Source organism: Hemiscyllium ocellatum, chromosome 50 (assembly GCF_020745735.1).
Source record: "Hemiscyllium ocellatum isolate sHemOce1 chromosome 50, sHemOce1.pat.X.cur, whole genome shotgun sequence".
NCBI lineage: Eukaryota > Metazoa > Chordata > Chondrichthyes > Orectolobiformes > Hemiscylliidae > Hemiscyllium > Hemiscyllium ocellatum.
This window is the reverse complement of record NC_083450.1, coordinates 8,490,817-8,510,485: the sequence shown is the minus strand read 5'-3', so window position 1 is coordinate 8,510,485 and position 19,669 is coordinate 8,490,817. Positions and strand designations below refer to the sequence as shown.

Sequence of the window (19,669 nt, the reverse complement as noted above, 5' to 3'; positions counted from 1 at the left end):
AGGGGTGTAGGGGCTGGAGGGGGTGACAGAGATAGGGAGGGGGTGTAGGGGGCTGGAGGTGGTGACAGAGATAGGGAGGGGGTGTAGGGGGTTGGAGGGGGTGACAGAGATAGGGAGGGGGTGTAGGGGGTTGGAGGGGGTGACAGAGATAGAGAGGGGGCTGGAGGGGGTGACAGAGATAGGGAGGGGGTGTAGGGGGTTGGAGGGGGTGACAGAGATATGGAGGGGGTGACAGAGATAGGGAGGGGGTGTAGGGAGCTGGAGCGGGGTGACAGAGAGAGGGAGGGGGTGTAGGGAGCTGGAGCGGGGTGACAGAGATAGGGAGGGGGTGTAGGGGGTTGGAGGGGGTGACAGAGATAGGGAGGGGGTGTAGGGGGTTGGAGGGGGTGACAGATAGGGAGGGGGTGTAGGGGGTTGGAGGGGGTGACAGATAGGGAGGGGGTTGGAGGGGGTGACAGAGATATGGAGGGGGTGTAGGGAGCTGGAGCGGGGTGACAGAGATAGGAAGGGGGTGTAGGGGGCTGGAGGGTGTGACAGAGATAGGGAGGGGGTGACAGAGATAGGGAGGGGGTGTAGGGGATGGAGGGGGGACAGAGATAGGGAGGGGGTGTAGGGGATGGAGGGGGGACAGAGATAGGGAGGGGGTGTAGGGGGCTGGGAGGGGTGACAGAGATAGGGAGGGGGTGTAGGGGGCTGGAGGGTGTGACAGATAGGGAGGGGGTGTAGGGGGCTGGAGGAGGTGACAGGGATAGGGAGGGGGTGACAGTGATTGGGAGGGGGCATAGGGGCTGGAGGGGGTGACAGAGACAGGGAGGGGGTGTAGGGAGCTGGAGGCAGTAACAGAGATAGGGGCTGGAGGAGGGGACAGAGATAGGGAGGAGGTGTATGGGACTGAAGTTGGTGACAGAGATAGGAGATTACAGAGATAGGGACGTAGGTACCGGAGGTGTTACAGGGATAGGAAGGGATGTCGGGTCTGGAGGTGTTAAGGGATAGGGAGGGGGTGATCTGAGGAGGTTTTCCCTCACCTCTCAGCCTTCCTGGGTTCCTGATCCTCTCTGGACAGAGAGTGGACCATTGGGCGTCCGTCTCTTTGATCGGACTCCTGGAAAAACAACAGCGCGGAGGGTTTGGGAACGAACAGGAAGCAGTCAGCTCTGGGCTCAGCTCCTGCCAGTTCCCCTGTTGGGAAATGAGCAATTCGCAGCCCTGGGCTCCGTGTGCCGATAAGATAGAGGACATTTCCTTCACTCTTAGCCTGCATATGGCAATGAATCATCACCTCAGCTCGACAGCTTCCCGTCTCCCCTCGGAACATCTCTGTCTGCCCAACTACAGACTGCACAACAGATGGCCATTCAATACAGAGGCTGTGTTCTGTCTCTGGCCACACGGCCACTCAGTCAGGTCCATTGCTGTCCACTCTGCCCCAGTAGGTGTGTGTGTGTTTGAATGTGTAAGTATGTGTATTTGAGCGTGTGTGTGTATATATATATATATATCTGTGTATTTGAGTGTGTGTGTGTGTATATCTGTATGTGTGTGTTTTTGAGTGTGTGTATGTATTTGAGTGTGTGTGTATATGTTTGTGTATTTGAGTGCGTGCGTGTGTGTATGTTTGTGTATTTGAGTGTGTGTGTATATTTGTGAATGTGTGTATTTATCTGTGTATTTGTGTGTGTGTGAGTGTGTATGTTTGTGTATTTGAGTGTGTGTGTGTATTTGTGTGTGTGTGTGTATTTGAGTGCCTGTGTGTGTGTATGTTTGTGTATTTGAGTGTGTGTGTGTGTATTTGAGTGCGTGCGTGTGTGTATGTTTGTGTATTTGAGTGTGTGCGTGTGTATATCTGTGTATGTTTGTGTATTTGAGTGTGTGTGTGTGTATGTGTGTGTATTTGTGTGTGTGTGTGTATGTTTGTGTATTTGAGTGTGTATGTGTGTATTTGAGTGCGTGCATGTGTGTATGTTTGTGTATTTGAGTGTGTGCGTGTGTGTATTTGTGTGTGTGTGTGTATTTGAGTGTGTGTATGTTTGTGTATTTGAGTGCATGTGTGTGTATGTTTGTGTATTTGAGTGTGTGTGCGTGTATGTGTGTGTATTTGAGTGCGTGCGTGTGTGTATGTTTGTGTATTTGAGTGTGTGTGTGTATTTGAGTGTGTGTGTGTGTATTTGAGTGCGTGCGTGTGTGTATGTTTGTGTATTTGAGTGTGTGCGTGTGTATATCTGTGTATGTTTGTGTATTTGAGTGTGTGTGTGTATTTGAGTGTGTGTGTGTGTATGTTTGTGTATTTGAGTGTGTGTGTGTGTATTTGAGTGCGTGCGTGTGTGTATGTTTGTGTATTTGAGTGTGCGTGTGTATATCTGTGTATGTTTGTGTATTTGAGTGTGTGTATGTGTGTGTATTTGAGTGTGTGTGTGTGTATGTTTGTGTATTTGAGTGTGTATGTGTGTATTTGAGTGCGTGCATGTGTGTATGTTTGTGTATTTGAGTGTGTGCGTGTGTATATCTGTGTATGTTTGTGTATTTGAGTGTGTGTGTATTTGTGTGTGTGTGTATTTGAGTGTGTGTATGTTTGTGTATTTGAGTGCGTGTGTGTGTATGTTTGTGTATTTGAGTGTGTGTGCGTGTATGTGTGTGTATTTGAGTGCGTGCGTGTGTGTATGTTTGTGTATTTGAGTGTGTGTGTGTATATCTATGTAATTAAGTGTGTGAGTGAGTGAGTGTGTGTATATTTGTGTATTTGAGTGTGTGTGTGTATACCTGTGTATGTTTGTGTATTTGAGTGTGTGTGTATTTGTGTGTGTGTGTGTATTTGAGTGTGTGTGTGTATGTTTGTGTATTTGAGTGTGTGTAAATCTATGTATTTGAGTGTGTGAGTGAGTGTGTATATTTGAGTGTGTGTGTATATCTATGTATTTGAGTGTGTGAGTGAGTGTGTATATTTGAGTGTGTGTGTGTATATCTATGTATTTGAGTGTGTGAGTGAGTGTGTGTATTTGAGTGTGTGAGTGAGTGTGTGTATTTGAGTGTGTGAATGTTTGTGTATTTGAGTGTGTGTGTGTGTATATCTATGTATTTGAGTGTGTGTGTGTGTATTTGAGTGTGTGTGTGTATGTTTGTGTATTTGAGTGCGTGTGTGTATGTTTGTGTATTTGAGTGTGTGTGTGTGTATATCTATGTATTTGAGTGTGTGAGTGAGTGTGTATATTTGAGTGTGTGTGTATATCTATGTATTTGAGTGTGTGAGTGAGTGTGTATATTTGAGTGTGTGAGTGAGTGTGTATATTTGAGTGTGTGAATGTTTGTGTATTTGAGTGTGTGTGTATATCTATGTATTTGAGTGTGAGTGAGTGTGTATATTTGAGTGTGTGTGTATATCTATGTATTTGAGTGTGTGTGAGTGTGTGTATGTTTGTGTATTTGAGTGTGTGTGTGTATATCTATGTATTTGAGTGTGTGAGTGAGTGTGTGTATTTGAGTGTGTGTGTGTATGTTTGTGTATTTGAGTGTGTGTGTGTGTATGTTTGTGTATTTGAGTGTGTGAGTGAGTGTGTGTATTTGAGTGTGTGTGTATATCTATGTATTTGAGTGTGTGAGTGAGTGTGTGTATTTGAGTGTGTGTGTGTATATCTATGTATTTGAGTGTGTGTATTTGAGTGTGTGTGTGTATATCTATGTATTTGAGTGTGTGAGTGAGTGTGTGTATTTGAGTGTGTGAGTGAGTGTGTGTATTTGAGTGTGTGTGTATATCTATGTATTTGAGTGTGTGAGTGAGTGTGTATATTTGAGTGTGTGAGTGAGTGTGTGTGTTTTTACACTAAGTAACATGTAGCCTCTCGATCCTTCCTGTTTGAGCAATGAATTCCAATCTGAGACTCGCCGGGGAAATGAGTCACATTCCGAGTGATTCTTCAAATGGATCCTCTGAGGATTGAGGGATCTCTGGAGGGTTAAGGAATTTCCCGAGGATGAAAGGATTGCCATTTGTTGAGTTTTTGATTCAAACTGATCCTGGGGCATGTATGAGAGTGACTCTCAATCCGTGACACACACACTCCTCCCAAGAGGGTCCACATCCTTCAATAAGTGAGGGACTGAGGGTGTTTGGGATAGTGAGGTACAGAGGGAGGCTCCAGTTCGTGAGTGGATTGAGGGAGTCTTAGAGGTGTACAGCATGGAAACAGACCCTTCGGCCCAAATCGTCCGTGCTGACCAGATACCCTAACCTAGTCTCATTTGCCAACACCTGGCCCATATCCCTCCAAACCCTTCCTATTCATGTCCCCATCCAGATGTCTTTTCAATGTTGTCATTGTCCCAGCCTCCACCACTTCCTCTGGCAGCTCATTCCACACACGTACCACCCCCTGTGTGAAAATGTTGCCCCTTAGGTCCCTTTTAAATCTTTCTGCCCTCACCCTAAACCTATGCCCCTCTAGTTCTGGACTCCCCCACCCCAGGGAAAAGACTTTGTCTTTTTACCCTATCCATGCCCCTCATAATTTTGTAAAACTCTATAAGGTCACCCCTCAGCCTCCGACTCTCCAGGGAAAACAGCCCCAGCCTATCCAACCCTGGCAACATCCTTGTAAATCATTTCTGAACCCTTTCAAGTTTCACAACATCCTTCCGATAGGACGGAGACCAGAATTGCACGCAATATTCCAACAGTGGCCTAACCAATGTCCTGTACAGCCGCAACATGACCTCCCAACTCCTGTACTCAATACTCTGACCAGTAAAGGAAAGCATACCAAACGCTGCCTTCACTATCCTATCTACCTGCGACTCCACTTTCAAGGAGCTATGAACCTGCACTCCAAGGTCTCTTTGTTCAGCAACACTACCCAGGACCTTACCATTAAGTGTATAAGTCCTGCTAAGATTTACTTTCCCAAAATGGAGTACCTCACATTTATCTAAATTAACCTCCATCTGCCACTCCTCAACCCATTGGCCCATCTGATCAAGTTGCCGTTGTAATCTGAAGTAACCTTCTTCGCTGTCCAGTACACCGAAGAGATGTACAGCATGGAAACAGACCCTTTGGTCCAAATCGTCCATGCTGACCAAATACCCTAACCTAATCTCATTTGCCAACACCCGGCCCATATCCCTCCAAACCCTTCCTATTCATGTCCCCATCCAGATGGTGTCATCTGCAAACTTACTAAGTATACCTCCTATGTTCACACCCAAATCTATCATACAGGTCCTTCTGCCATAAGGCACGTTTCGTTGATGCGATGTTGCTTTAACGCGATTGAAAAATTGGGGGACAACGTTTCGATTATGTGAACTTTTTAAGTGTGTTTTGATTAAACGCAATTCTGACCCTGATAGTTCAAATGGAGCTGCTATTACACAGTTTCCTTATGTCATGGGCTAGCACAAGAATGGAAATGAGAATAGCACGTGTGTTAGCAGAACTGACTGTATAAATGACAAAAATATAGTGGACTCAGCACTGATCCTTGTGTCACAGGCCTCCAGTCTGAGAAACAACCCTCCACCACCACCCTCTGTCTTCTACCTTCGAGCCAGTTCTGTATCCAAATGGCGAGTTCTCCCTGTATTCCGTGAGATCTAACCCTGCTAACCAGTCTCCCATGGGGAACCTTGTCGAATACCTTACTGAAGTCCATATAGATCACATCCGCCACTCTGCCCTCATCAATCCTTCTTCAGGAAAATCAATCAAGTTCATGAGACATGATTTCCCATGCACAAAGCCCATAGTTGACTATCCCTAATCAGTACTTGCCTTGAGATTGCAAGGGGACAGAGGAAGTCTTGACTGAGTGAGGGGTTTGAGGGAGTCTCAAGTTAGAGAGGGCATTAAGGGAGTCTTGAGGTTTTGAGGGGATTAAGGGAGTCTTCAGTCAGAGAGGGGATTAGAGGATTTTAGTAAAATGAGAGGATTGAGGAAGTCTTGGCTAAATGAGGAGTTTGAGGACGTGTTCGATAAATGAGGGGATTAGATTAGATTAGGTGCCCTACAGTAGGAAAACAGGCCCTTCGGCCCAACAAGTCCACACCCAACCTCCAAAGAGTAACCCACCCAGACCCAATCCCCTACATTTCCCTCTGACTAATGCACCTATCACTATGGGACAATTTAGTGTGGCCAATCCACCCTAACCCGCACATCTTTGTGACTGTGGGAGGAAACCGGAGCACCCAGAGGAAACCCACACAGACACGGGGAGAATGTGCAAACTCTACATAGGCAGGCGTCCGAGGTGGGAAACGTCACCGAGTCCCTGGCGCTGTGACACTCCCGGGACAGGGACAATTAGATACAGAGTAAAGCTCCCTCTACAGCATCTGCTTCAGACACTCCCGGGACAGGGACAATTAGATACAGAGTAAAGCTCCCTCTACAGCATCTGCTTCAGACACTCCCGGGATAGGGACAATTAGATACAGAGTAAAGCTCCCTCTACAGCATCTGCTTCAGACACTCCCAGGACAGGGACAATTAGATACAGAGTAAAGCTCCCTCTACAGCATCTGCTTCAGACACTCCCAGGACAGGGACAATTAGATACAGAGTAAAGCTCCCTATGAAACCCTCCTCTATGACTTGATGGGAGACATCTGTCTGGTGTTTTTGTGGTTTCTGATTCCCAGGATCGAACTCCCATGTGGCGTAACGTATCCCAGACTCTGTCACCTCCTGTCCGTTCAGGGAACGGCCATGGGGCTGCTGAATCATTGAGGAAGATGTGATTTGTTTAGGCCCCACAAGCTCAGCTCCCCCCCACACCCCAGGAAGGAGTGATGTTAGCACTAAGGGCACCCTGGGAAACTGAGGGGAGGGGAGGGATACCCTGTGTGGGATCAGCTGTGCACGTGGCCCCCGAATTAATTTAACTAAATTAAGATAACCGTTGAGGATTGTCGCAAAACCTCATCTGGTCCAGCAACGTCCTTTATTATGTTAGTTTATATTGAGAAGGATTTCAAAGTTAACTCGCAGCTTATTTCTTTGTAATTCTACTGAAGGCAATGGTTAACCTTTTTAACGTCGTTTCGTTTGCTACCCTTATGTTCCTAAGATGGTACCATGAGTGCCATCAGTCACTTTTCGCTGTACAATGACAATAAAATCAAAATCACGAAGGGAAGGGAACTGCCCACCTTACCCAGTCTGGCCTACACGTGACTCCAGACCCACAGCAAGATGGTTGACTCGCAACTGTCCCCTGAAAGGACCCAGCAAACCACTCAATCGCGATGTTAAGCACAGGGACTGCAGCGGTTCAAGATGGCCGCTCACCACCACCTACTACAAGGTTTGGAGACGGGGAGGGGGATGATCCAGGGAACTGGGCAATAAATGCAGGGCCCAGCCGGCGATTCCAACAGAGAAAGAATCCTTGGTCTCTCTTCTCAAACGTACCTGGCCCACCTTGGGAGTGAATCCCACAGGCCGACCATCTTCTGGGTGAAGGGAAGGTTTTTCATCTCAGTCCGACCCCATATCCTGAGCAGGTGCTGTCACAGGGTCAGTCCTGAGGGAACGGGCTCTGTCGGAGGGTCATTCCTGAGGGAGCGGGTGCTGTCAAAGGGTCAGTCCTGAGGGGGTGGGCACTGTCAGAGGGTCAGCGCTGAGGGAGCAGGCCCTGTCAGAGGGTCAGCACTAAGGGAGTGGGCACTATAGGAGGGTCAGTTCTGAGGGAGGGGGTGCTGAGGGAGGGTCAGTGCTGAGGGAGTGGGTGCTGTCGGAGAGTCAGTGCTGAGGGAGTGGGTGCTGTCGGAGGGTCAGTACCAAGGGAGCAGGCGCTGTCGGAGGGTCAGTGCTGAAGGAGTGGGCACTGTCAGAGGGTCAGTACCAAGACAGCAAGCCTTGTCAGAGGGTCAGTGCTGATGGAGCATGCACTGTGAGAGGGTCAGTGCTGAGGGAGTGGGTACTGTCAGAGGGTTGGTGCTGAGGAAGTGAACACTAAGAGGGCCAGGGCTGAGGGAGCGGGCACTGTTGGAGAGTCAGCACTGAGGGAGTGGGCACTGTCAGAGGGTCATTTCTGAGGGACTGGGTACTGTCGGAGGGTCAGTACCAAGGGAGTACCCGCAATCAGAGGGTCAGTCCTGAGGAAGCAGGTGCTGTCGGAGGGTCAGCGCTGAGGAAGTGGGCACTGTCAGAGAGTCAGTGCTGAGGGAGTGAGCACTATAGGAGGGTCAGTGCTGAGGGAGTGGGCACTGTCAGAGAGTCAGTGCTGAGGGAGTGAGCACTATAGGAGGGTCAGTGCTGAAGGAGTGGGCACTGTTGGACGGTCAGCACTAAGGGAGCGGACACTGTTGGAGAGTCAGCACTGAGGGAGTGGGCACAATAGGAGGGTCAATGCTGAAGGAATGGGCACTGTTAGAGGGTCATTCCTGAGGGAGTGGGTACTGTTGAGGGTCAGTGCCAAGGGAGTGGGCACTTTCAGAGGGTCAGTGCTGAGGGAGTGGGCACTGTCGGAGGGTTAGTGCTGAGGGAGTGGGCACTTTCAGTGGGTCAGTGCTGAGGGAGTGGCACTGTCAGAGGGTCAGCACCAAGAGAGCAGACACTGTTGGAGAGTCAGCACTGAGGGCGGGGGCGCTGTCGGAGGGTCAGTGCTGAGGGAGCGGGCACTTTCAGTGGGTCAGTGCTGAGGGAGTGACCCTGTCAGAGGGTCAGCACCAAGGGAGCAGACACTGTCAGAGGGTCAGCGCTGAGGGACATGGCGCTATATAGAGTCAGTGCTGAGGGAGCAGGCACTGTTAGAGGGTCAGTGCCAAGGGAGTGGGTGCAGTCGGAGGGTCAGTGCTGATGGAGCAGACACTGTCAGAGGGTCAGCGCTGAGGGCATGGGTACCGTTGGATGGTCAGCGCTGAGGGAGATGGCGCTGTGATTCGGGAATGAATGCTATTTTCTGCCTCAGTTCCCTGGGGACAGGGGGAGAGTCGCAGGTGTTGATTGTGTTGGCCACCATATGCACAGGAAGAGGCCACGGAGTAGAGGCGAGTGCAGCTGCTCAAAAGGGAAGCAGCTGGAGTTTCCGTGTCTCCAAGTCCCTCCTACCTCCCACCCCGAAGCCTTCCTCGCGCTCCTCAGTCAAGCATCGACAATTGACATCCAGCCTAGCCAGGAAGGAGTGACAGTGCTCCCTGAGCGAACACCCGCTGGTGCCAAGAGGGGTGCCAGCCAGTTTGGACGGGGGGGTTACAAGGTGAGGGGCAGTGCTGAGGTCAAGGCCTAGAGTCCTTATTTCCCCACGGTAGAAATGTCAATGACTAGGGGACATAACTTCAAGGTGAAACAGGGAAGTGTGTGGAGGAGATGTGAAAGGAGTGAGTTGTTTCTTAACCCAGAGGTGGTGAGTGCCTGGCAAGCGCTGCCAGAGGAGGTGGCAGAGACAGATACGATGGCAACCTTTCCTCAGCATCTTGGCAGGTACGCGATGCGGCAGGGAATAGAGGGATACGGTCAGCCGAGAGGTAAAAAGGTTTCTGGTTTAGAAAGGCTGGCCCAGGATCAGTAGGCCGAAGGGCTTATTCCAGTGCAACGTGGGCCCTCACCTTGTTTCAATTTGTGGGTGGACATGTTTGGCCTTCCGGGAATATCACTGAGGTCAGAGGTCGACAGAATGCGGGTTCAAATCCCAACACGGCCCTGGGTGGCATTTAAATTCGATGAATTCAATCCGGATATGGGAGCTTGTCCGAAGGATGGTGTCATGGATTTTGGTAAAAACCACCATTGTGGAGGTAACCAATGGGGGCATCCTTGTGGGCGGCACGGTGGCACAGTGGTTAGCACTGCTGCCTCACAGCGCCTGAGACCCGGGTTCAATTCCCGCCTCAGGCGACTGACTGTGTGGAGTTTGCACGTTCTCCCCGTGTCTGTGTGGGTTTCCTCCGGGTGCTCCGGTTTCCTCCCACAGTCCAAAGATGTGCGGGTCAGGTGAATTGGCCATGCTAAATTGCCCGAAGTGTTAGGGGTATAGGTGGGTTGCGCTTCGGCGGGTCGGTGTGGACTTGTTGGTCCGAAGGGCCTGTTTCCACACTGTAAGTAATCTAATCTAACCAGGCTGGGCCTACAGCTGACTGAGACCTGACACACAGCGATGGAGTCGACACTGAACAAGACACTTGGTGGAAGAAGTCATTACAGATTGGGATCGACACATGGAGGTCTTCGAGATCCCGTGAATAAATCACAAAACTCAATAGAGATCCAGTGGGAGCTTTATCACGTGAGGTGGAAGATTGGGTTTAACTTCTGTTTCTGAATGATAGTGCTGACCCTCCGACAGCGCCCGCTCCTTCAGCACTGACCCTCCGACAGCGCCCACTCCCTCAGCACTGACCCTCCCACAGCACCCGCTCCCTCAGCACTGACCCTCCGACAGCGCCCACTCCCTCAGCACTGACCCTCTGACAGCGCCCACTCCCTCAGCACAGACCCTCCGACAGTGCCCACTCCCTCAGCACTGACCCTCCGACAGTGCCCACTCCCTCAGCACTGACCCTCTGACAGCACCCGCTCCCTCAGCACTGACCCTCTGACAGCGCCCGCTCCCTCAGCACTGACACACCGACAGTGCCAGCTCCCTCAGCACTGACCCTCCAACAGCGCCCACTCCGTCAGCACTGACCCTCCCACAGTGCTCACTCCCTCAACGCTGACCCTCCAACAGGGCCCACTCCCTCAGCGCTGACCCTCCAACAGTGCTCACTCCCTCAGCACTGGCTCTCCCACAGCGCCCGCTCCCTCAACGCTGCTTCACCAACAGTGCAGCACTCTGAGATTGACACACAGGCGGAGTTAGGCCCGGTTTCCATGGTGATTTGTTGTGGGGGGGGGGGGGCAGGAGACTGAGGAAACCAGGGGCCCAACAATGATGTATTAAAAATATAAAGGAGCTTCTCTCCGGTGGTGTGACCTGGGAGCAGCGTGTAGCGGGGAAGAGGGGCACTGAAAACAGCTTAAAACATGGAGGTCAAAAGGGCTTCGAACAGCATTTCCTGAGTTAGGCCGCAAACATCATCCTAAGGAAGCCGTGTTTATATTTGGTTTTCGGCCCTCACAATAAACAGGCCCCTCGACCTATCGTCAAAGAATATTTGGAAAATGGCCAACAGCTCTCACTGTGCCAAGTTCACTCACACAGGACAACACACATCAACACAAAAAGTTCCCTCTGATTTCTCCCAGTTCCAGGAGGCAACAACTTTCTCGCCACGAGCGATTGCATTCCACTGGCACCTGGACACATCCCACAACCACGGCGATGATAATGTTGAGGGATTGACCCTCCGCACCACCCTGCTCGAGATGAGGGAATCTGAGAGACGGGCAAAGCACAGCGAGGTCCCAGGGGTGCCAAGCCGAGCCACGTCAGCTGTGGAGAGTGGTTGAGGGACAAACACGGGGCCTGGGATTTAGCGGGTATACCCTCACCAACCCTAAGGCCATCTCTCGCCTTGGGGACTTACACCCACTCACCCAAAGGGCAGGGAGAGCATCTCCCTCAGCATGAAACCTCCCTCACCACACCCCCCTTCAGTCTCACTGTCAGAAGGTCAGCGCTGAGGGAGTGAGCACTGTCGGAGGGTCAGTCCTGAGGGAGCGGGTGCTGTCGGAGGTTCAGGGCTGAGGGACCGGGTGCTGTTGGAGGGTCAGTGCTGAGGGAATGGGTGCTGTCGGAGGGTCAGGGCTGAGGGAGCGGGCGCTGGTGGAGGGTCAGTGCTGAGGGAGTGGGCCTTGTCGGAGGGTCAGTGCTGAGGGAGCGTGCACTGTCGGAGAGTCAGCGCTGAGGGAGCGGGCACTGTCAGAGGGTCAGTGCTGAGGGAGTGGGCGCTGTCGGAGGGTCAGTGCTGAGGGAGGGGTTGTGGGAGGATCAGTGCTGAGTGAGTGGGCACTGTCAGAGGGTCCGTGCTGAGGGAGCATGTGCTGGTGAGGGTCAGTGCTGTCGGAGGGTCAGCGCTGAGGGAATGGGCACCATTGGAGGGTCAGTGCTGAAGGAGTGGGCACTGTCAGAGCATCAGCGCCAAGGGAGCGGACACTGTTGGAGGGTCAATGCTGAGGGAGTGGGCGCTGTGGGAGGGTCAGTGCTGAGAGAGCGGGCGCTGTGGGAGGGTCAGTGCTGAGGAAGTGGGTGCTGTGGGAGGGTCAGTGCTGAGGGAGTGGGCGCTGTGGGAGGGTCAGTGCTGAGGGAGCGGGTGCTGTGGGAGGGTCAGCGCTGAGGCAGCAAGTGCTGTCAGAGATTCAGTGCTGAGGGAGTGGTTGCTGTGGGAGGTTCAGCGCCAAGGGAAGATTTGATTCTTTGTGTCAAATTGTTGGGATTCCTGAGGTTTGGCCCGACTTTCGGGAATACTTTGATGTGACAATTATTTGGTGGCGAAGACCAGCCCCCATTCCACATCGCTGTAGGTCCCTGGCTCTTTCATTTACGTTTGTTCACAGGCATCACATTTACTGCCCCATTCCCCCTAATTGCCTCCCCCCAACTTGAGGAGGTGGAGGTGAGCCGCCATCTTGAATTGCTCCAGTTCCCCTCCCCCTCCCCCCCAGTGTGGTATAGGGACCCAGGGCCCCATTAGGGAGGGAGTTCCAGGAATCTGACCCCCGAAGGAACGGCTGATATATTTTGGGATGGTGTTAAGAGGGGAGTTTTGCAGGGGGCTGGTGTTCCCCATGTATCTGCTGCCCACCCCCATCCCTCCAAGGGGGAGGAGGTTCGGGAAGGTGCTGTCTAAGGAGCCTGGCTGCAGTGGGTCTTGTAGATGGTACACCCTGCTGTGACTGGGGTGGGGGCGCGGTGGAGGGAAGGAGTGTTGAAGATGGGAAAAGTATCAGAACGAAGGGTGAAGGACTTAGTGGATCCCTGAGGGATCCTCACTGTTGGAGGTCCAAGGGGGCGAGTCTGGGTTTCGGAGGATAGGGTCTTTGAGCAATCTCACATCCAAAGATTCCTGAGGATTTCGGCTGCTCCGCCAAACATTCCCAGGAACATGGTAGGGAGCTCTGCTCCACTCTCAATCAGGACAGGGAGAATCGGATACACTCAATCGTCCAGGAGGACGCAGAGATCCGCAAGGATCAGACCAGCCGTGACATCTCTCACATCCACCTGAGAGGGCAGAGGCAAACTCTCAGCATGACTGACAGCACCACCAACAGCGCTCACTCCCTCCGACAGCGCCCGCTCCCTCAGCGCTGACCCTCCGACAGTGCCCGCTCCCTCAGCGCTGACCCTCCGACAGTGCCCGCTCCCTCAGCCCTGACCCTCCGACAGTGCCCACTCCCTCAGCACTGACCCTCCACAGTGCCCACTCACTCAGCGCTGACACTCTGACAGCGCACGCTCCATCAGCGCTGACCATCCAACAGTGCCCGCTTCCTCAGCACTGACCCTCCGAAAGTGCCCACACCCTCAGCACTGACCCACCAACAGCACCCACTCCCTCAGCACTGACCCTCCAAAAGTGCCCACACCCTCAGCATTGACCCTCCAACAGCACCCACTCCCTCAGCACTGACCCTCCGACAGCGCCCACTCCCTCAGAACTGACCCTCCGACAGCACCGGCTCCCTCAGCGCTGACCCTCCAACAGTGCCCACTCACTCAGCACTGACCCTCCAACAGTGCCCACTCACTCAGCACTGACACTCTGACAGTGCACGCTCCATCAGCGCTGACCCTCCGACAGCGCCCGTTCCCTCAGTAATGACTCCATGAGTGTTGGCCTGAATGCTGGAGTGCCGGTGTCTGCAGTGAGGAATCTAACACAATCTCCTGACACAAAGACAAGAGGGAGAGGGAGAGCCTGAGAGATTCCTGACGAATAGTGCCTGAAACAGCAGTGTGAAGCCTGTCAAAATGGGATGGCTTGGGTTTGGAAGCTGCTTCCTCACTCCGGGCCAGTGTTGGACCTGATAATATTCTGGAGATCAGTTGATAGCAGGACTGTCTTCAGAAATCCGGTGGAGCTTTCATCATTTTGCTGTTTCACTCAGTTATTCATCACAGTGACTTAAACTTAGCGAACATGAGAAAAATAGCGAGGGAGAGACCGGGGGAAGGACAGAGAGGCAGAGGGAGAGACAGAGAGGGAAAGACAGAGAGAGAGACACAGAGAGAGAGACACAGAGGGAGAGACAGAGAGAGACACAGAGGGAGAGACAGAGAGAGGCAGGGAGACACAGAGGGAGAGACAGATAGAGAAATAGCAAGGGAGAGACCGAGGAAAGGACACAGAGGCAGAGAGAGACACAGAGAGGGAAAGACAGAGAGAGACACAGAGACAGAAACAGAGAGAAACACATTGGGAGAGACAGAGAGAGGGAGAGGCAGAGAGACACAGAGGGAAAGATAGAGAGAGACACAGAGGGAGAGATAGAGAGAGACACAGAGGGAAAGACAGAGAGAGAGACACAGAGGGAGAGACAGCGAGTGAGGCAGGGAGAGACACAAAGGGAAAGACAGAGGGGAAGACAGAGAGGGAGAGACAGAGAGAGGCACAGAGGGAGAGACACAGACAGAAAGATAGAGAGAGAGACACAGATAGAAAGACAGAGAGAGGCACAGACGGAGAGACAGAGAGAGAGACAGAGGGAGAGACAGAGGGAAAGATAGAGAGAGAGACACAGACAGAAAGATAGAGAGAGAGACACAGATAGAAAGACAGAGAGAGGCACAGACGGAGAGACAGAGAGAGAGACAGAGGGAAAGATAGAGAGAGAGGCACAGAGGGAGACACACAGAGGGAAAAACAGAGAGAGACACAGAGGGAAAGACAAAGAGGGGAAGAGACAGAGGGAAAGACAGAGAGACACAGCGGGAGAGTGAGAGAGACAGAGACAGACACAGAGGCGAGGCAGAGGGGAGACAGAGAGAGAGACACAGAGAGAAACACAGAAGGAGAGACAGGGAGACATGGAGGAATAGGCAGAGAGACACTGAGCGAGAGACACAGAGGGAAAGACAGAGAGAGGCACACAGAGGGAAAGATAGAGAGACACAGAGGGAAAGGCAGAGAGTGACACAGAGGGAGAGACATATAGAGAGAGATGGAGAGAGACACAGAGGGGAGACAGAGGGAGAGAGAGAGACATAGAGAGAGAGAGACACACAGAGGGAGAGACAGAGAGAGACACACAGAAGGACAGACAGGGAGACGCAGAGAGAGACACAGAGGGAGAGAGAGAGAGAGAGACACTGAGGGAAAGACAGAGAGAGGCAGAGAGGGAGAGACAGATGGAAAGACAGAGAGAGACACACAGAGGGAGAGGCAGAGAGAGACACACAGAGGGAAAGACAGAGAGGCAGGGAGAGACGCAGAGGGAGAGACAGAGACTGAGGCAGGGAGTGAGACACAGAGGGAGAGTTAGAGAGAGACACAGAGGGAGAGGCAGAGAGACACAGAGGGAAAGACAGAGAGTGACAGAGGGAAAGACAGATAGAGACACAGACGGAAAGACAGAGAGAGAGACACACAGAGGGAGAGACAGACAGAGACACAGAGGGGAGACAGGGAGAGGCAGAGGGAGAGACAGAGAAAGGCAGATAGGGAGAGACAGAGGGAAAGACAGAGAGATACACAGAGGGAGAGATATAGAGGGAAAGACAGAGAGAGACAGAGGTAGAGAGAGAGAGAGACACAGAGGGAAAGGCAGAGAGAGACACAGAGGGAGAGGCAGAGAGAGACACAGAAAGAGAGGCAGAGAGATGCAGAGAGAGAGAGAGACACAGAGGGGGAGAGAGAGAGAGAGATACAGAGGGAAAGGCAGAGAGAGAGAGACAGAGACACTGAGGGAAAGACAGAGACAGGCAGAGAGGGAGAGACAGATGGAAAGACAGAGAGAGGCACAGAGGGAGAGGCAGCGAGAAAGAGACAGAGCGAAAGACAGAGAGAGAGAGAGACAGAGGGAAAGGCAGAGAGAGAGAGAGACAGAGGGAAAGGCAGAGAAAGACACAGAGGGAGAGACACAGAATGGAGACAGAGAGAGAGAGACAGAGGGAAAGACAGAGAGAGACACAGAGGGAGAGACAGAGAGAGGCAGAGAGAGACACAGAAAGAGATGCAGAGAGAGACAGAGGGAGAGACACAGAATGGAGACAGAGAGAGAGACACAGAGGGAGAGACAGAGAGACATAGAGGGAAAGACAGTGAGAGGCAGAGGGAGAGACAGAGAGAGAGAGACAGAGGGAAAGGCAGAGAGAGACATACACAGAGACAGACACAGAAGGAGAGGCAGAGAGAGAGACAGAGAGAGATGCAGAGAGAGAGACACAGAGAGAGAGACACACACAGAAGGAGAGACAGGGAGACGCAGAGGGAGAGGCAGAGAGAGACACACAGAGGGAAAGACAGAGAGGCAGGGAGAGACGCAGAGGGAGAGACAGAGACTGAGCAGGGAGTGAGACACAGAGGGAGAGATAGAGAGAGACACAGAGGGAGAGGCAGAGAGACACAGAGGGAAAGATAGAGAGAGACACAGAGGGAAAGATAGAGAGACAGACAGAGAGAGACAGAGGGAAAGTCAGAGAGAGGCAGAGGGAGAGAGGAAGATAGAGAGAGACACAGAGGGAGAGACACAGACAGAAAAACAGAGAGAGACACAGAGGGGAGACAGAGAGAGGCAGAGGGAAAGGCAGAGAGAGACGCAGAGAGAGAGAGACAGAGAGACACTGAGGGAAAGGCAGAGAGAGACGCAGAGAGAGAGAGAGACACTGAGGGAAAGACAGAGAGAGACATAGACAGAGAGACACAGAGGGAGAGAAGAGAGAGACAGAGAGAGACACAGAGGGACAGACAGAGAGAGACAGAGGGAAAGACAGAGAGGGAGAGGCAGAGAGAGAGACACACACACAGAGGGAAATAGACAGAGAGAGGCAGAGAGACACACAGAGGGAAAGAGACAGAGAGAGAGACAGATGCAGAGGGAAAGACAGAGAGACACAGAGGGAGAGTGAGAGAGACAGAGACAGACGCAAGGCGAGACAGAGAGGCAGAGAGAGACACAGAGGGAGAGACAGAGAGAGAGACACAGAGGGAGAGAGAGAGAGAGACAGACAGATGCAGAGGGAGAGACAGAGAGAGGCAGTGAGAGACACGGAGGAAAAGACAGAGACACAGAGAGAGAGAGGCAGAGAAAGGTACTGGTTGACGGAGTATTTAGGACAAGTGAGGAGATGTCCGGTCAATCTAAAATCTGGACCCCAGGCAGCAGGAGGTCCAGCTGCCAACATCAGAGGTTGGACAACAAAATGAGGAGATGTAGGAATTGAGGAGCTGGATATTATTTCAACAGAGAAAGACTGCAGAAAGCTACCGAATGGAGGGATTTGGGAGTCCCTGTCTATGAATCAGAAAAAGCTAGTGTCCAAGTTGAGCAGAGAGGATAAATACATCGTTACCCTGGGTTTCCACAGGAGTGGACTGTAAAAGTTGGGAGATTTTACTAAAGCGATACAAGACAGAGCAGAGCCGCGATACTGTGAACAGTTTTGGGCCCTTGGATCTCAGGGAAGCAGCTGTCCTGAGAAAGTTTATGCCATCCTGGGGTTGGAGGGGCGGTCTTATGAGGGAGAGGTTGAGTAGGGTTGAGGCCATTTGGGAGAATGAGAGGTGACATTATTGAAACGGATAAGGTTCTCCAGGGGGAGGTTGACAGGGGGAGATATTGTTCCTCCGTGTGTGAGAGAGAGAGAGTGTGTGTGTGTGTGTGTATGTGTGTGAGTGAGTGAGAGAGAGAGGGCTTCATCTCAGAGTAAGGAGTCTCCCATCGAAGATGGAGATGAGGAGGGATTCCTTCTCTCTCCGAGGGGAATTAAGCCGTGGAATTCTCATCCTAGAGGCTGAGTCGTTGAGGATTTCCGAGGCTGAGGAGGAGTTCTGATCGGGAAAGGAATCGAGGGGAAAAGGCAGAAAACGCGGGAGTTCAGGGTGATCGGATTTCGTTGAGTGGCGGAGCAGGGTCGACGGGCCGAATGGCCTACTCCTATTGCTGCCCTTTGAGGCCTGGCCAATGTATCCCGATCCCTGCCAACTGCAGGCTCACACAATCCAAGCGAACCCCCTCCCTCTGCCTGTACGGAGGCAGTGATTCCAGTATTCCGGCCGGATCACTGACCCAGAGCCAACTCTGACACAGATCCCACCCTCGTGACCAACGGCCAGCCCCTCCGCCTCTTGTTCTCTCTCTCCCTCTCCCTCTCTCTGTCTCTCTCAATATTTTCTTCGTCGACATCTCTCTTCCCCTCCCACCTCTCTCTCTCCTCCATTCCTTTCTCTCTATCCTTTCTCTGCCTCCTCGCTCCCTGTCTCTCTCTAACTACCTCCCTCCTTCCACCGCCCCTACCTCTCTTTGTTCCTCACCTCTCTCTTCCTTTTCTGTCTCTCCATTTCCCTCTCACTTGGTCTCTTGCCTTGATTTCTCTCTCTCTTTCTCTGTCTTTGTCAGTGTTACAGACGCAGACACGCACACAAATACACACAGAGATGTACATACTTTCAGACACACAGACAATACACACGCACAGACAGAGGTATACACAAATACATATATAGGCAGAGACACACACAGTCAGACAAACACACACAGACAGACACACACACACGTATGCACACACAGAGACACACGCACACAGACCCACACACAGAGACACACACAGTCACAGACACACCCAGAGCTATCCCAAAACCCTAACCCTAACCCACAGACCGCACACAGAGACACGCACAGACCCACACAGACAGACTCTCTCACACACACAGACCCACACAGAGTCACAGACCAACACACAGAGACACACAAAGTCACAGATACACACGCAGAGCTATCCCAAAACCCTAACCCACAGACCCCACACAGAGACACACACAGACCCCACACAGAGACCCACACAGAGTCACAGACACACAGACCAACACACAAAGTCACAGATACACACGCAGAGCTATCCCAAAACCCTAACCCTAACCCACAGAGACACACACAGACCCCACACAGAGTCACAGACACACAGATCCACACTCAGAGACACACATAGAGTCACAGACAAACACACACAGACCCACACACACTAACAGACACACTCTTTCTCATACACACAGACCCAACACAGTCACAGACACTCTTTCACACAACACACAGACTCACATAGTCACACACACACACAATACTGACAGAGTTGAGGGTGGGGAATTGGATGGCCCCTTCCCCTGAAACACCCACACTGCTCAATGTGAGACCACTGACCTGCTCTTGTTGCCTCGAGATACCTCTCCAGGATCCGCAGCTCAGATCCTCTGTCCAACTTCCTGCCTCTCGTCCTCTTTATCCCAGGGGCAGATCCCGGGATTTGTGTCATAGCCAGTCCTGGTCGCTCTCTGTCTCTGTCTCTCTCCTCACCTCCTTCACGTCAGGCGTAGAGTTCCGGAGCTGAGCACATCCCTGTAAAGCCGCCCTTCTGTTTTTTTTCCGGCTGAATTAGATTCCCTGGGGAAGAGCGTTGTTTTCCTCTGGAAAACTTCCGAAATAGCTCATTATCAGGCAACATCCTCCAGCCCCTGCGGGAGTGGGGAGTGGGGAGGGGGGAGTGGGAAGTGGGGAATGGGGAGTGGGGAGTGAGGAGTGGGGAGTGGGGAGTGAGGGAGGGCGGGAGTGAGGGAGTGGGGAGTGAGGGAGTAGTGA

The 19,669-nt window shown here is 52.2% G+C and overlaps 1 protein-coding gene across 5 annotated transcripts in view; it reads right to left on the bottom strand.

Annotated features, from left to right (window-relative positions):
- Window positions 1–19,414, bottom strand: part of LOC132805462 (multiple epidermal growth factor-like domains protein 10) — a 63,338-nt gene extending 43,924 nt beyond the window's left edge. For 4 of the 5 annotated variants that reach the window (XM_060820548.1, XM_060820551.1, XM_060820552.1 and 1 more), the window contains exon 1: window positions 1,029–1,096. In XM_060820548.1, coding sequence (XP_060676531.1) covers window positions 1,029–1,078 — 50 coding nt within the window. In that variant the 5' untranslated portion in view covers window positions 1,079–1,096. Of the gene's footprint in view, window positions 1–1,028; window positions 1,097–19,234 lie in introns of those variants that run through there. The other variant, XM_060820549.1, reaches the window with a different exon arrangement.
- Between the last annotated feature and the right edge of the window lie 255 nt (window positions 19,415–19,669).